This window comes from Solanum tuberosum, unplaced genomic scaffold (genome assembly GCF_000226075.1).
Source record: "Solanum tuberosum cultivar DM 1-3 516 R44 unplaced genomic scaffold, SolTub_3.0 scf00154, whole genome shotgun sequence".
Classification (NCBI taxonomy): Eukaryota; Viridiplantae; Streptophyta; class Magnoliopsida; order Solanales; family Solanaceae; genus Solanum; species Solanum tuberosum.
Window position 1 is genome coordinate 1,008,018 of NW_006239079.1, and position 13,442 is coordinate 1,021,459.

General features: G+C 35.5%; 1 protein-coding gene across 4 annotated transcripts; it reads right to left on the reverse strand.

Annotated features, from left to right (window-relative positions):
* Window positions 1-2,977: 2,977 nt before the first annotated feature.
* LOC102584857 (probable transcriptional regulator SLK2) lies at window positions 2,978-10,951 on the reverse strand. Of its 4 annotated transcripts, XM_006353297.2 has the most exons (11): window positions 10,870-10,951; window positions 8,743-9,883; window positions 8,526-8,657; window positions 8,160-8,208; window positions 6,202-6,416; window positions 6,056-6,124; window positions 5,377-5,477; window positions 4,724-4,817; window positions 4,496-4,565; window positions 3,703-4,336; window positions 2,978-3,618 (listed from the first exon to the last, which is right to left on the reverse strand). In XM_006353297.2, exons 2-11 carry the CDS (start codon window positions 9,679-9,681, stop codon window positions 3,255-3,257), a joined length of 2,667 nt encoding a protein of 888 aa, XP_006353359.1. In that variant the 5' UTR covers window positions 9,682-9,883; window positions 10,870-10,951; the 3' UTR covers window positions 2,978-3,254. The 4 variants fall into 4 exon arrangements, with proteins under 4 accessions (XP_006353359.1, XP_006353358.1, XP_015166798.1 ...); XM_006353296.2 differs by having other exon boundaries at window positions 2,978-4,336; XM_015311312.1 differs by having other exon boundaries at window positions 2,978-4,336; window positions 8,743-9,813; window positions 10,870-10,927.
* Window positions 10,952-13,442: the final 2,491 nt, after the last annotated feature.

Here is a 13,442-nt window from a genome sequence, read left to right on the forward strand (position 1 = left end):
GGGGGGGGGGGGGGGGGGGGGGGGGGGGGGAGTGTAGCATTTGCAACCATCGCTACCAAAAGATCTACTTTGCTTTATTCAAAATAATTGATATTTTAGCCTTTAAAAGATCTACTTTGCTTTATTCAAATTAATTGATACTTTACAAAATTAAGAAGATATTTGATTATTATTTTTCTCAAATTTGTCCTTCACACATTCTTATATTCCCATGATAATTATGTCAACCATAAAAGGAAAAAAAAAAGTCATAATCAAGAGCATTATAGTTGAAATACAACTTAATATTTTTAAGAGCAGTTGAATTTCTTAAGTGCTCAAACCTAAAATATCAATTATTTTGAACTCAGAGAGTAAATAAGTTGGATCTCACTATTTTATTATAAATTGTTCCATGATTAGTATAAGCCTTTTTTTTCATGATTATCTTAAAAGAGTTAACTACATCCCATTGGGAAGCATGTAAGAGATATGCTCAGTTCTCTCAATTGTTCATCTCAGTAAGGAACAATATAATGTAAACACTTTTTACATCTAATACAATATTTGTATATTGTTACTCAATTTTTAAGGTAACTCATTACTTCTTATTTTCTTTACGGTAGGTAAGATATACAATTTGTAATTATTTAAATTTATTGGATAGAAATTTCAAAAATAATGCGAATATATTAATTCAAATAAATATTTTAGATTAATATAATTAAATTAATTATTTAAGTTTAATAAATATGAATTTAATTGAAGTTCAATTTTATTAGGTTAGTTTGTCAAATTGGGCTACAAATAATGAGCTGATATTACTAAGTTCAGTATGTCATCTCATTCTAGATGCCTTAATTTGATGTCACCTGTCAAATGACATGACATATTTAAGTCAAATGAAGAAGCAATAAAATCATGCCACATGTCAAAATGACATAGCATGTGTACCCAAATCAAAGGATAATAAAAATATGTCACATGTTCCAACCAATCAAATATCTTCATATCACTAGAATCTAATTACATTAAAGAAGTTTGTCTTTATCACAACTTTTCAATTCTACAACTATAAATAGAGGTGTACATAACTCATAAAATTCACCGAAATTCTAACAAGAATCCACAAAGTGCTCATGGATCAAACCTTGCAGATTTCTCTAGAAGCACTCAAATACTCAAGCATTTCCCTACAAGTTCTAGGGATCAAGACGAAGATTCAACATCAATCTCAAAGGATCTTGAATTGAAATACAAATCAAAAACAAGTTCATAATGATTCGAGATCGAGAACAAATCCACCATACGATTGTTGTGATACTTTTCAGTCTCCTCAATACGAATTTGACTCTCTATAATAATATAACTCAATACGGTACAATATGTACATTATGAAACAACAGATAATAACTATATCCGTGTAAGTTGTTATCCATATTGGTATGTTTTATGGTGGTGTTTGTGTTTAATGTGCAGTCGATCGGATATCGAGCAACTCGTTCACGTATGCAAGATACCTGATTTCTCGAGCGTGAGTTCGTCCTGCGCTCCTGCCGTACTCATCAAGAAATTGGATTCTTGGAAGCATTGTGTGACGGTCAATAGAGACAGGTATTTCTCATCACTTGGACTGCCTGCATTTTATTTTTTGTGGATATTTGGCCCTATTCCTATGTTCCTTTGCTATAGTAATGATAAATTGAATTTATAGGTTATTTATAAATATATTTAACAAATTTGTCAACAACAATATAGTGGCTAGTAAAATGTACAACTGGGATTTGGTGAGGCCGTAAAATGTACGATGGCCTTATCATTACCTCGTGGAGGTATAGAGATAGTTTCCGAAAGACACTCGTCTCAAGTGAAAAAATGATAGTAAGCAACAAGGAAAAGGTGCAAAGTCTACCATAAGGGAGCAAAGACAACAATAGAATAGTGAGATAATTAAGAAACAACATATTAGACAGATTATTGAAAGCAAGAACAAACAATACTATATATCAAAAACTAGAACTACACTAAAACAACTAGTACAATGGTAACCACCAACCACCCTAAGCAAGACAACCCTACACTACCTGCTAACTTGTTATCCTAATACGTGTCCTCCACACAATTTTATCTAAGGTCATGTCATCGGTAACTTAAAGTTGTGTCATATCCTGTCTTATCACCTCTCCCCTTACTTCTTTGGCCTACATCTAGATCTCCTCGTACCTTCTATAACCAACCTCTCCCACCTCCTTACTAATGCATCTACGCATCTCCTATTCACATGTTCAAACTATCTCAATTGCGTTATACTCATTTTATCCACCACAAAGGACATTTCCACCTTATCCCGAATATCCTCATTCCTAATCTTATCACTCTTAGTATGGTCACACATCCACTTTATCCACGCCGCATTAATAAAATGTGTGATATCACCATCGATATCCCTACTCTCCTAAATTGTAGACCCAAGATACTTGAATCTATTAAAAAAATTATCGAGTTCTCTAAAATCTATGTGATGTACTCAAGTCCTTCCATTTGTCCTTATCAACGCGTATTTAGATGGAGGAGTGTGAACTCAGGTGAACCCATGCTTCTCTCCCTCGACCATGTATACCATTATTACTATAGCTTTACAAAAACTTATGATATATGCGTGCATCAAATTTATATACGAGTTCTTTCTTTGAAGTTTAGGAGTATCCTATGAGCATAAAATAGTTTGGGTCATCTAGTAGAAGCATTCATATGACGAATAGTTTCATTTTTACATAAGTTGAGTGGGATCGATCCTTATATGTGTGATGGTAGAGACAGTTAAGTTAAAAGGTATATACCACGCGAATCGCGGCAGCGAATGGAAAGAGAGAGAGCCAAAAGGCAAGGCTCCTGAAGAAATCTTTCAAGTTCCATGCGCTCCATCAATTTGCCTGATAGGAAGTTTAGATATCCCTACGAAGTTCACAGCCACATCAACAGACCAAAGAGCAAACAATGAACTGAACAGAAGATCAGTAAGCAGTTGATAATGTTGTTGTCCAGTACATTTTCCATAGATTACACTTGTGCATGACTTTCAAGGTGTAAACAAGCAAAGAAACAAGGGCTGAATACCTAAAGAGTGCAAGTGATTAACACCACGACAGCCTCAAACTAGAAAATAGGGGAGAATCACAAGGAAACAAAAATCTAACACAAGCAACCTGTACAAAGGTATATTAGCAGTACTTTTATCTCTCATCAACCCCCCCCCCCCCCAAGGAGCAAGCAAGTCAACCCTTCCATCCAGGATAACTCATATTGTTGTCAAGATCACTGCTAAGAAAACCATTTTCAGCAAATTCTTGTACCATCTCAGGGGTAAGAATATCATCATCTGATACATGCATACTTGGGGGCAAATCTGGACCTTTTCGACTGAAACCACTGTTGCCAGCCGATGAAGAGGGTTCACAGTTGGATGCCGATTTGAAACTGTAACTTCGGGCCAAATCTGGAGCTTTTTGACTGAAACCACTGTTGCCAGCCAATGCAGAGGGTTCACAGTTGGATGCTGATTTAAAACTGTAGATTCTACCCGGTGTGGGTCCTAAACTGCTCCCCGGCCCATGTGAAGATGTTGCAGCAGCTATAGAACCATTGTTGCCAAATGCAAGCCCTTCCCTCGAAGCACTACCACCTCCACTCTGTCCTGAAAGGCACTGCTGTTGAACTCCAGACCCATTGTTGCCAAATGCAAGCCCTTCCCTCGAAGCACTACCACCTCCACTCTGTCCAGAAAGGCACTGCTGTTGAACTCCAGACCCACCGTTGTTGGTGTTCATATCCTGGAGGAGCTGCTGGATCATTTGCTGCTGCAGGGCCTGGCTTCCTTGCGAGGATTGAGATTGATTTTGCGAGAGCAAACCGCTACTCAGTAATTGCTGCTGTTGTTGCTGCAGATTGGTACTTGACAACCCACTGACAGGTAAGTTCTGCACTGTCCCTGGCAGCATACCATTGGGCCCTTGCAACAGTGAAGATTGAGAGTGGTTTGAATTATTGAAAGAAGAAGACGCATCTTGTTGGGTTGGATTTGTATTTGAATTCATTGAATTCTGCCGCATAAGTGAATTTTGGAAGTTTGACAGCGAAAGAGCAGCTTGTCCAGAGCCACTTAAAGCTCCCCGACCACCCATGTGCTGGTTATTGCTGATTTGGTTATTAAGCCCAGGGTGCAGTGCCATAAGCTTGTTCAACGCACTGCGATCGGTTGGCAGACCCTGAATATTACCCACCTGCTGCTCTGTTTCCTGGATATTTTGCATCTGAAATTTGGCTGTGTTATCATGTCGTGGGAAACTCTTTAAGCCCTCTGCAAAACAAGCAGAGCAGTAATCCTTTATTTAGAATTCAACATGCCAAAAACATGCTAAAAGTTAAACACTATCATGGTACAGATAATAATGGGGAAGGACGGATATTTTTAGTTTTATCTACAATCGAAATTATAAAAAGAAACAAATCTATTTACCAATGGAACCAGCTTTATGCTCACTGCAAAAATCCATCAAATCCTTCATGCTATTCACGACCTCAGCGATCTGAACATCATATGTCAAAGAATCAAGTACTAAAACATTAGAAAGCCAGATAAGCAAAGACTTAACACTTAATTATACATGGACCGAGAAAAATTATAGTCCTCATGTTTTCTTCCCCAAAAAGTCTATCTTCCCATCCCATACTCATCCAAACATACCTGTAAGCATCTCACATATCTTTTGGAAAATCCCAAATCATTAAGTGACTGTAACTCCAAACTCTTGGCAAGTTGACGTCCAGTCGTGACGACCCTAACGCACAATATAAAAAATGTGACATGAGATTATAGTTCAAACCAATTGTCAGATATAAGAGACAATACATCTCCTGAAATTAACGAGAAGTTTATTCTCTATGGTTAGAAATGCGTTTACCACTATGAACTCCTGGTATTACAAAAACAGACATAATGGAAGCTTGTAGTTCAAAAGAAGTCCTCATCAGGTGGTTCTCTATAACTTGAAAATCAAACAAACTCCTTTTTAGGGGCCTATCTAAGTTGTTAGCAGTAATAGAAAGTCATTACAAGCGTACACTGGAAAGCATATACTAATATGGGTTCATCATTTAGGATGAGGTACATCTAAGTGAGACAGCCCAAAATACAGTAACAGACACCACTCACAGTAGAAATTGGAATATACACAAATTAGTAGACAGACAGGAACTAGATATCAAGCTAAAACAAAAGGAGAAACAAAATGAATTACATGCTGAGAAAGTGAAACAAAATCAGACAAGTAGCCTTTTTTGTGGGTGTGGGTGGGTGTTTGGGAGGAGGGGGGACGGGATGGGTAGCTTTTCACTCACATGTTGCTGTTTGCTTGTAAATCCTCCTGAGAAACTCCATCAGGTCCAGTTTCTGTTAATGTACTTTGGCATTTCTGAGCTACCTGCAGCAATTGATTTACCTACAAAGAACAAAGTTATGAGAGCAAGTTCTAAACACTGAAATTGCTTTTCATTCGCTGTCAGCTGAGTCATAAAGACTAAGTTGAAAGGGATCGTTGCACATCTGGTGGATCGGGTCAATTAGAATCATCTCATTCTATTCCAAAGTGAAAATCTCCAGGACCTCCACAGCAAAGAGGGTTTTACTCAGGCTTGTCCCAGTCAAATCAAATCACCAGGATACAGAACAGTAGAACAGATTACACATATCCAATATATTAGTTGCATGATTCCATTCAAGAAACAATCGGAGGTGGCCATATAAACAAAATTTAGAAATCCTCTAAACATTGATTACTCCAAAAAGCCACAAAACCGCATACACATACAACATGAGAAACAAACACCTGCACGTGGGATATACTGGACAACGAAAAAAAAAGATATAGACCCTTGGCTATCTTAATGAGTGAACGTATTAAATATTAAAAACCCTAAAATGCAACTTCATATTGAGGATGATCCAAAAAGTTCACTGAAAGAACCAAAAAAAAGCTTAGAAGAGCTAGAACCAGTGAAATTTAATTCAGTTCATTACCTGTGGTGCAACTAATCTCCTCGGAAGAAGCTCTTCATGACGCCGAGCACAAAATTCCCACGACAATATCTGAGGAAAAGCAAAGCTATAAATGAATTAAGTAAACTAGGCACTCATGGGTCACAGCTGGACACTTTTTACGGTACCTTCAAATCAGAGGTAAAAATGATTCGGAGTCGACCTTCCCGAACCACACGAAGTTGTTCATATACACTTTCCTGAACTGCTTTTGCATATTCCAGCATCATTAACCCTGAGGGGAATCTACATTCGCGCGGAAAATCCAAAAACAAGAGTTCATCGATGACACCACTGCTAAATTTGATTTCATTCAGCCTGGGAAGAACTTCGAAAGTTGCCTCTGTTATAGACCACCAAAAAAGAAGCAAGTCAGATATCAGGTATTAATAACTATGCAATCATACCTCAAATCATGTTTTTTTTGGGAAAAATTTGGGATTTGAAATCAAGATTCCAAATCGCAGTTGGAATCATCATTTGAAATCATGACTTCATATGCATGTTCAAACACTGCCGCTTTTTTAAAGTTCTGCCACTTGTAGCTAAATAAACAATAACTATGTTGTTCTCACAAACTTTAAGAAGCTCATACTTCTAATTTCCAATAATGTTTACAGGCAGCAGCCAAAGCAAAAAGAACAGATAGCATGAAAAAATCAATGTCTGCGGGGACTTTAAGCACCAAGCAACTAAAGCAATTGAAAAAAGCTGATAAAGAAAGATAACACTCAAGTAATGCAAGAAAAGGTAACTATAAACACAAATAACAGCTAAATGAAGAAGCGATGAAAAAATGCAATTAAGAGAAATATATCAAGTAAAAGACATGTCTTTTTTTTTTTTTCCAAAAATGAAGTAAGAAACCATGTCAATTAAGTTGCAGAATCAGATTTAGTCGCGTGTACTAATATCTAATTCTCTTCTCCTGATCATTAACACAATTCCCCTGTAATATTTCTATCAATTATAAATCAGTTTTCCATCTATGTTCATTGTTTAGTTCCTCCTCTTCACCGCATAGTCCCATGGTTGCCGAGTCAGATGCCTTGAGAGGCTTTACAATTATCGGTTTCCACATATTCTGACAACTAAAGGTACAAAGGAAGGATGAGAGACCAGCAATGCATATTCACAGGACAATCCCATGGGCCAAGGATCAATGTATTATATAAGATAAGAGTCGGCAAAGTCACTGTACCAATCTGCTTTTCAATTTTAGTGTTTTTGCTTTATTTCAAGACCTTTTCAATTTGAATAAAATAGTCACTGAGACCCACCCGTGACCTTTTATTTTATTTTTAAATGTATATAAGATATCACGTCTCGTATATTCGATATTTACAATTCTAAAGCAACACTTCAAGAGCACTATCCACCAACATTTCTAGCACTTAAACTAATCCACCAAGACCATACTGTATAAATGAGCATCTTAAGATTTCAAATATAGGTTTACACCTTTCTTCCTTTTTTTTTCTTCTTTTTGGTGCTCAAGAGACATTGACACTAAAGTTCCATGCTAGGAATTTATTGAAATTCTAATTGGGACATGCAGTGTTACATATTCTACTAGCAACATTCAGGTTTAGCAAGGGATATGCATTCTTTAATGCCATATTTACACAGTTCCATCTAATGCAGTTTCCAAGTGTCAATTCCTCCAAGAATTCTACCCTTCTTCTTCAAAGGGTAAAGTGAAGCTTTGTTTCATAACAGTTCCTTTTGATCCAAGAAAGACCACATCAACTATCATTATGGCCCCCCACTGAGGTGAAACTAGACAATATATAGTGTAATTATGTAGATAGAGTGTCTGATACAAATTGAAATTTAACTTCCATGCAGACCAAGTTATATTCACCAATCCTACCCCATACATCCTCCAGCCCTAAGGAAATGTTCTCAAGTTCAAAGTAAAGCAATTGTATTTCCTACATAAACAGTGGTTTAACTCTTATGTCAAGAATGGCTACTAGCTGATAGAACACAAGCAATAGAATTGATGGTATCTATAACATGACATAACCTAGTGATGTGTCAGCTTCAAATCATAGACTATTAATTGACAACTGTTTCCACTTACCAAATCCTCTGCCTGATTTTGAGCCACAAATATCACAATGCCATGCATCCTGGTGCCCCGCAAAAAAAAGGAAGAGTAAGAAAAATAATTAGAATATGTTGCTTATGGAATAAGTTTAAGGAAAAAATGAATTAAAGTAATGGAAAACCAGACATCATATTATATCAAGCAAGCAGGACAATATCACAAGAACAAAATCATAAACAGATATAAGTTATAACCCCAACCATATGATAATATATTATTCTCTCTCAACCAAGCATTCAGCATAGCACATAACGTTGAACAAAAAGAGCACAAACCAATTTCTAACTTCTAGAAACGAAAAACTAAATCAAATTAAATATCCATGATGGTAAACATTACCATAGTTGACTGTGGAAACACACCAAGTGAATGATGCCCAACATTCTCGTATAATGACAAGCACCATCTCTTCTTTGCCCGTGGGGAATAATACTCAGAGACAAACTTTCTCCAGTAAGCAATGGAGTTATCCTAAAAGACATGATAAATCAAACAGAAATGAGATGCATGAACGTGTTCTGTATGGGTTTTCACAACGAGAAACAAAGTCACTCACAGAAGGTCGTTGCCGCTGATGATATAAGTATTGCATTAACCGTCTAGAACACAAGACACCATCAGAGGGACGCTTCATTCCTGATACAGGCTGCACGCTTTGTTGTTGCATTTGTTGCCTTAGCTGCAGTTGCTGCTGTTGCTGCAGTAACTGCGCTCTCTGCAATGGTGGAAGATACTGCAACAACTGATGCTGCTGTTGCTGCTGTTGCCTCAGCCTCTGCTGCTGAACCAAGGCTTGTAACTGAGGACTGGGGTTCTGCATGTGCACAGGATCTTGTCTTTGCAACAACTGTTGCAGAACTTGCTGCTGCATAACATCATCTTGCTTGATGTCTAGCCGCGGTTTCTTTTGCATCTGTGACAAAGCAGCTGGATCCTGGATGAATGATCCTGGAACCCTAAGACCTTGACCGCTACCCAGCTGAACCTGCCCAACTCGAGATGTTGGCAAAGAGGTGGCACTAGAAGTTCCGTGACGCTGCTGATTATGTTGAGGTTGTTGAGAGTTGGGATCTTGGTTAGAGCTTTGCTGAGCCACTGAGGATCCATCCATGACTGATGAACCAGACACACTTATGTTATTAGAAGAAAATGACAACGGCGATGCAGGCAGCCGCATGTAGGACTCCGTATTAATGCTGGCACTTCTCTGAAGATTGGGACCCCCTGAAAGTCCTGAATTGGCATCTGTAACCAATGAACTTGCCCCAACACTAGGACCTGAGCTTGCTACACTATTCAAAACTGTATTACTGACATCCCCAGAAAGAGGACCCAAGCTTGACCGTACATTTCCAGGTAGCGAATTTGATGAATTCCCAAAAGATGAAGTCAAGTGAGAATTTCCCGCAACTTGAGACTGCCCATCTCCTTGGAAAAAGATACCAGAACTTGAAGAAGAATGTGCCATCCCTCCAGCCACACGAGAAGGCGCCATTGGAGGCACAATCCCCTGGTGGCTGGAATCCAAGTACCTCTCCAGTGCTTAGCCCTTATGTTATTTCAGGCTCTAGAGTGCAGAACTAAATTTAAGCCTTTGTATATAACCTTCAAAATTTCATCAAGCAATCTGGAAACATCAAATCATCCGATTTTATTACTATCCTTGCCAACCAAATGAAGCACGAGATCTTTTTTTCCTGTGTAGTGACAAAAGTTACATACATATCATTTTTTTAGAAAAAAGTAACAACAATAATACATATGAAGAACCCAATTTGACATACCAAGCATTGAATAAAAGTAAAAACTTCCTATCCTAGCAGATACCAGGGGCAGATTAAGGGGTCCGGAGGGTTTCACCCAAACCCCCTTTGCAAAAAATTACATTGTATATATAAAAGTAAATTTTTACTTTTTTGGGGTATATATATATATATAGATAGATAGATAGATTTTGAATCCCTGAACACAAGACAAGAGGTAGGCTAATTGGTTTAGAGGGTTCAAAATTTACCTTGAGATTCCAAGTTCAAAACTTGAAATGGTACTACATTTTAATTTTTAGACCTCCCAAGTGAAAATCCTAGAGCCACTACAAAGACCATGTATCAACCAGGTGAAGAACACGACATAAAAAGTGTTTAAGTGCATGTGTAAGAGAGCCAAAATCGAAACCCTACATCGTCATTGTAGTCATACAGACAAAAAAGGAAGAAAAATCCATCAAAACCCTAATCTTACAAACAACTAAAAATAAATAGGAAAAATCAGATTCTTTTTTTTTCCTGGCTTAAACACAGATACTCTTTAATTAGAAACTCCAGTGGAAAATGTGAAATCAAACAAACACTCAAAAATCAAACATTTTTAGCATCAACCCAACCCCCAAAATTTGGTACAACAGTAAAAATTATTCACATCTTGTACAAATTCAACACAAGAACCATCGCTATAACATTAATTCATCTTCTGATTAGCAGCATCAGCTTCACCCCACTGGAAATTAACATCATAAGATCAAGCAACACAACAAACAACACAGAATTTCTCATTCTGCAGCTCATCAAAATCATGCTAATAACAATTACAACCAACATAGAAAAAAAAAGTTTAAAGCAACATGAATTAAAATGAAAAAAGAGAAGGAAATAAAAAACTAGAGTGTAACGGAAGAGCTACGAACCTTGAAAGAGCAAAAACCAGAGAGAGAAAAGAGAGAGCGATAGATTTTAGGGACTAATTAATCGGAGAAAACTTCGATGACTAATTTTATACCTAGCGGGAATTGTCCAGGTAAATGACCGGCTTGACCAGTACTTAACCCTACAAAACCGGTTGTAGCCGGTTGATAATGGACACGTTGCAATTGTAATAAGATCACGTAGGCGGTGCTTAGATCATACGGTGGGTGATACGAGACCGTAGGGTTGACGATACACGTGGCGTCATTTTGTTGGTTGATCTTATAACGGAGGATTTAACAATGTAGGTCTCGTTTAAAGGCAGTGATTCTCTACAGTCACGCCAGCTAGAGGTGGAACCATCCTGACCGTTTGATCGTACTATTTTTTATGATTCTTAGAAATATTAAAATTTGGTACATGTATATAGAAATTTCCTTATATAATTAATTGTTTTAAGAAATAAAATTATTATTATTACATTTTTTCTTTAAATTTTTATGGGAAATAAAATTCTATGAAGGTTTAAAGAAGTGCATATATATAATGTTTATACAAAAAAAATTTACAATTGGTGGAAAATAAATATGTCTTAAGATCATAGAGAAATGTATAAAAATAACGACGTGATCATCCTAAATTAATCTTTACATAAAAGGAGATTATTCACCGTTACACTTTGTACACCTTTTAGGTTTAAGATTATTGTGTCATTAATTCAAAACGATCCAAGATCTATAGCAATTTAGCTATTTGTAAGTGAAGTTTATTATTCGTGTAACACTTGCTGCTTAACATGCATACTTTTAGGAGTTTAGGAGTCTTTATTTTTATTGTAGAACTATAGTTAGATAATTTTTATAATTTTACTATTTCAGATTTTATTTTAAATTTAGAAAAAAAATGAAGGAGGATAATAACTTGCCTAGTTAAGTTTTGAGGAGGCCAACTTAATTTTTTGATTAATCGTCGATGGATGGATATATGTATGTTGATATTTAAATAAATAAATTATACATATCATTCTGGTAAGACCTAGAGGAAGAAGTTGTGGTTTAATATAATCAATATCAAGCATTTATGATGTTTGGTTTTATGTTATTTTGGAAGTGTAGGTTTGTTGCATGCGATTTTCAAGCGAGCTCAATCTCAAATCGTACACAAATAATTTTAATTATAATCTAGGGTGAATTTATCTTTTTTGAAGACTAGAAAGTGCTTCAATATTTTATTTTGGACTTTCATCTCATCCGTATTAGCATTATGTGTTTGAGGAGTTTTGTATGACATAATTTTTTTTATTGATCCAGATAAATATAATCACAATTTTATATATAATTTTTATTTTATAATTAAAACACATTATTTCATAATAATATTTTGTTTTTTGAACTGTATATGCTAATAAATATATGTCACATGTAAAGTGCGTATTCTAAATTATTAGTTACTTTAAAAGCATGAAGGTCCTTAAGAGATGTTGATTAGAGTTTTTACCTTTTATTAAAAACTTCATAATATACAAAATTGTCATTTACTATACTCCTTAAATTATTATTTAATTATCTTAATAATATTTAAAATTAATTAAGGAGTTATAAAATATATGGTACATATTCGAATGGAGACATATTGGTCTGAGGTTTTTTTGCCACCAAAGAAAATCACTAAATTATTTACTAATATTTACTGCACGTTCTTTGAATTGGAAGTTGTAAAACCTCTAAGAAAGTCGTTATTGTCTGGGAGAAGTTGTGTATAGTAAAGACAACATAAGGGTTAAACCTAATCGACTATCACCTATAAAACAAACTAACTACCTTATTTTGTAAAAATGATATAAGCTTAAATATCACTCTATCAAATGAAATGAGTTAAGCATAAATATTACTCCATCACATAAAACGAGTTAAGCATGAGTGTAAATGATTAAATTAATAAATGAATTAAATTACCAGAATTTAATTTACTAATTGATATCAATAAATTTAACACGATAAGATAATTGAGGAGTGGAATTATATTCTTTTCCAGATAAATATTTTATAATTTTCTTTGGAGGCTTAATTTATTCATATTACGAATTAATGCAATTGATAACCTCGCTAATTAAATCTATAGCCTATGATATGCCTAATTAATTTATGAACTTAAAATAAATAAATAAATAATTTCCTAGAAGGCAAAGTTGTATACGCTTTGGATTGAGTTTATCTACACAAAATAAATGTGTGTTGTCTTTAAGAAAAAAAAACCCTACATTTTTTGGACTATGATTTTATATCCTAAAATATGGTTCTCTGATCTAATGTTAATTAGAATACATAGCAATGGATCACTAATTAGATGATTACGGCTAGGGTGTACAAAATCGAATCAAATCGCAAATCGAGTCAAATCGGAAAAAAAAAACCCGACTAGTGGTTTGGTTTGACTTGGTTTGGTATTGGGAAAAAAAACCCAACTATATTTGGGTTGGTTTGGGTTTAACTAAAAAAAACCAACCCGACGTGATATATGTAATTTTAAAATTTTATTTTATACATAAAAATATTTACTTTGATATAATTTTAAA